Source organism: Sapajus apella, unplaced genomic scaffold (assembly GCF_009761245.1).
Source record: "Sapajus apella isolate SASKATOON/1434 unplaced genomic scaffold, GSC_monkey_1.0 scaffold129, whole genome shotgun sequence".
NCBI lineage: Eukaryota > Metazoa > Chordata > Mammalia > Primates > Cebidae > Sapajus > Sapajus apella.
This window is the reverse complement of record NW_022437069.1, coordinates 516688-519922: the sequence shown is the minus strand read 5'-3', so window position 1 is coordinate 519922 and position 3235 is coordinate 516688. Positions and strand designations below refer to the sequence as shown.

The window sequence follows — 3235 nt, the reverse complement described above, 5'->3', positions numbered from 1 at the left end:
TCGCGCAGACGCAGGGGCCGGCCCGGGTCGCGGAGGCTCCGTGGGGCGGCTCCGCAGCGGACCCTGACGCCGGGGCGCGGTGCCGGGCTGACGGGGGTCCTCCCGGGTGGCCGGCGGTGGGTCCCGAGCCAGGCCGGGGAGCGGGGAGCAGCCCTCAGCGCAGGAGCGCGGGGCCCGGGAGGCTCCGGGCCGAGGCGGGCGGGAGACCGAGGCCGGGGCGGGGCGGGGCGGGGCGGGGCCCGGCGCGGGGGGCGGACCTCGGCGCGCTCCGGGCCGCTCGCTGGGTCCCGGGCCGCGGCGGCCCCTCTGCCGGGTCGCGCCGGACGACGGGCTTCGGGCGGCGGCCGGGGCGGCCTGCGGACAGACGCGAGGGCCGAGGCGCAGGCCCCGCGGCCGCCGTCTCCAGCTTCTGCCCGCGCGGGCCCGCGCCATGGCCGCCTCGCCGGGCTCGGGCAGCGCCAACCCGCGGAAGTTCAGTGAGAAGATCGCGCTGCACACGCAGCGACAGGCCGAGGAGACGCGGGCCTTCGAGCAGCTCATGACCGACCTCACCCTGTCGCGGGTGAGGGCCTGGGCCGGCGCGGGCGGGGGCGGCCCTGGTCGCGGGCGGGACCCGCGCGGCGGGTGAGAGGTCGCGGGGCCGAGGCGGTGGCGGGGCCGAGGCGATGGCGGGGCCGAGGCGGTGGCGGGGCCGAGGCGACGGCGGGGCCGGGCGGGGGCTGCTCCCGGGAACCGGCGGCTGGGAGCGGAGCCGGAGCGGCCGCGGCCTCGGCGCTTCCCCGCCTGGCGACACCCGCTAGCGGTTCGCGATCCCGGGCGGAGGTGGGAGGGCCGTCGGGCCCCGCGTGCGGGGAGATGGGCCGGGGTGAAACCCGCGGGGGCGGGCGGCCGGGCGGGGGCGGCCTGAGGGGGCGGGAGGAGGACGGGGAGCCCCGAGAGGAAATCGCGAGCTGCGCGGAGGCCGGCCGGGCGGTGCGGCGCAGCTTCTGGTCGCTCCGAACATCCCCCGCAGCGAGCCCTGCCGTGCTGCCGGCGTGGAAGGCCGCGGGCACCCCAGGGCCCCACGCGCCCGTGGGGGGAGCTCTGGGCACAAGTCCGTCTGGGGCCGGCCCTGGGGTGGCTCGGGGTGTGGGAACCACGACGGCATTCGGTGTTGAGGGTGAGGCTCTGCTCTTCCTACTTCTTGGAGGTCCTTCATTGGGTCCAGTTGACTTGGTTGGGCCCCGGATATTTAGTGAGAACTGACAAGCGTCGCTGGTGACTGGGGAGGGACCCGGAGGATTGAGTAAGGCGCGAGCCGGGACAAACACCTGGTGAGATTAGGTCACCGCTGAGTGAGGCAGTGGAGGATGGAGAGCCTACCCGAGTGCCCGCGCAGGGCTGCAGAGAAGGGAGGTCAGCGGCAGTAAGGCTGGCCTTGGCGATCCTGAATACTGACCTTGGAGGACCATCGGGAGGATGGGGGAGGATCTGCAGATACCAGAGGACCGAGGTGGAGGAGGCAGCTGGCAGAGTTGCAAACCAGCTGAGTTGCAGACACGTTATATCTGGCCAGCGCAGTGTTTGGGAAAAATTCTTGAATCTGTTGCCAAAATTTTTAAATTGGAAGACTTCCACACAAAATCCAAATTTCTTCATTTATTTGTATATATTAAAAATTGGAAGACCTGGTAACACTAATCCTGAATTCCTACCCACCGCCTGGAGCTGGGTGATGGTGGCCCTTCCAAACAGAGCAAGAACTCTAGTTTGCCATCGTTTACACCACTCTGTCGCAGTCCCCCAAGGGAAGGCTAGGTGGCAATTGGCATTTATACTCATGATGGTGTTTTCTTTCAGTGAAGATAAGGAAAAAGTGAAATATTTCCTATGCTTACATTTCTGTTCACACTGAGAAAAAATAAATATACATATATAGAGAAAGAAGCTGAAGATTTCAAGAGAATGTTTTCTTATATCCTATCAGCTTCACTCATTAATTACCTGGCTGCCATCCACTGATATTTACATTCGTGACCTTGGTTAGATTCAGGGATGAACTCGGTAAGCTCAGAGCACATTGAAAAGAATGGGGGTGTGAAAGCTGAGGATTAGTGCTGGGGCCTGTATTGTTATGTGTCGTTTAGATACATACTGTATATTGTTATGGACAAATGCACTGTATATGTCTGTATACCTGTGGTACATCCAATCTTCCACCCCATTCATGAATCTCTTTAAAATATCCCTGACAGGTAAGGTCATGAGTCATGTACAGACTGTTTTAAAGGCAAATCATTTTGCATAGATTCTCACTGTTGACTTACTTTCAAGTAAAAAAAAGTGTTTTCTTCCTTTCGAGAGACCATGCTATGTAATACAGCTCAAGGTCTCTTGAATTTAGCAAGCCTAATCAACTGTGGCCCATATGATAATTCACTTACCACTTTATTCTAATTACTGCAAAATTGTGTCATTTTGGCCTTCACCTGGTACAGGGAACCATTTACATGTTCTGTCCGTGTTGTCTTCGTGGCTGGTTATAAGTGTAGTAATACTGCTTGGCTCCATCGTGTTCATAAACACATCTGTAAATGATAACACTGAATTTGCCTACTAATGTTTGCTTATTTAAAAATCTTTTTTTTTTTGGCATATATATATTTTATTTTACTTTATTAAATCATACTAATATTCTTTAAGGGACAAACAGGTCAAGTAGGCTATAGTGAAGAAATCTTATTTTGGACAGTTAAGAAACCACTATGATACTTCCAGGTATTATCTTCAGTGATGCTTCTTATCTTTATTCAGGGACTCCAGGTAATATTCAGCTCCTAAAGCTACCACAAATGCAGCAAATCCCCATTTGAATCCTTTAAAGAATACATCAAAAAAGGTAACCTTTTGTGCAAAGCCACCCATGTATCTCCAAGCTTCATTGCGGCCCCATGGATCCCTTAGCCCTTTTGCAGCCAGCCTCTTCTGGACAGTTTCTAATGGTGTCCCTTCTATCTTCCATTGTCTATAATCTGGAAGTTCCATTTTACCATGTCCATGTTCATGTCCATGTCCATGTGCCATGTCTGTGTCTGAAGTGAATCTAAAAGTCTGATGAAGATCAACCTCCACTTAAGGAAGCTGGCTCTAGTACAGAAAAAGAGCTGGTATCCTTTCCCTGACGGCAATCTGACCTCTCTATTTAAAAATCTTACAGGCTCAAGCCTGTAATCCCAGCACTGTGGGAGGCCAAGGC

The 3235-nt window shown here is 56.4% G+C and overlaps 1 protein-coding gene and 1 pseudogene across 6 annotated transcripts in view; one reads left to right on the top strand and one right to left on the bottom strand.

Moving 5' to 3' along the window:
- The first annotated feature begins 252 nt into the window (after window positions 1-252).
- Window positions 253-3235, top strand: part of CRTC3 (CREB regulated transcription coactivator 3) — a 115942-nt gene continuing 112959 nt past the window's right edge. For 3 of the 4 annotated variants that reach the window (XM_032262439.1, XM_032262438.1, XM_032262437.1), the window contains exon 1: window positions 253-562. In XM_032262439.1, coding sequence (XP_032118330.1) covers window positions 431-562 — 132 coding nt within the window. In that variant the 5' untranslated portion in view covers window positions 253-430. Of the gene's footprint in view, window positions 563-600; window positions 625-3235 lie in introns of those variants that run through there. The other variant, XM_032262442.1, reaches the window with a different exon arrangement.
- LOC116539472 overlaps window positions 2633-3235 on the bottom strand; it is a 1312-nt pseudogene continuing 709 nt past the window's right edge. Inside the window, exons 1-2 of one of the 2 annotated variants that reach the window (XR_004264063.1) lie at window positions 3158-3173; window positions 2633-3065 (exon numbers count right to left, since the gene is read on the bottom strand). The product of XR_004264063.1 is annotated as an NADH dehydrogenase [ubiquinone] 1 beta subcomplex subunit 3 pseudogene, transcript variant X1 (transcript). Of the gene's footprint in view, window positions 3066-3157; window positions 3174-3235 lie in introns of those variants that run through there. The other variant, XR_004264064.1, reaches the window with a different exon arrangement.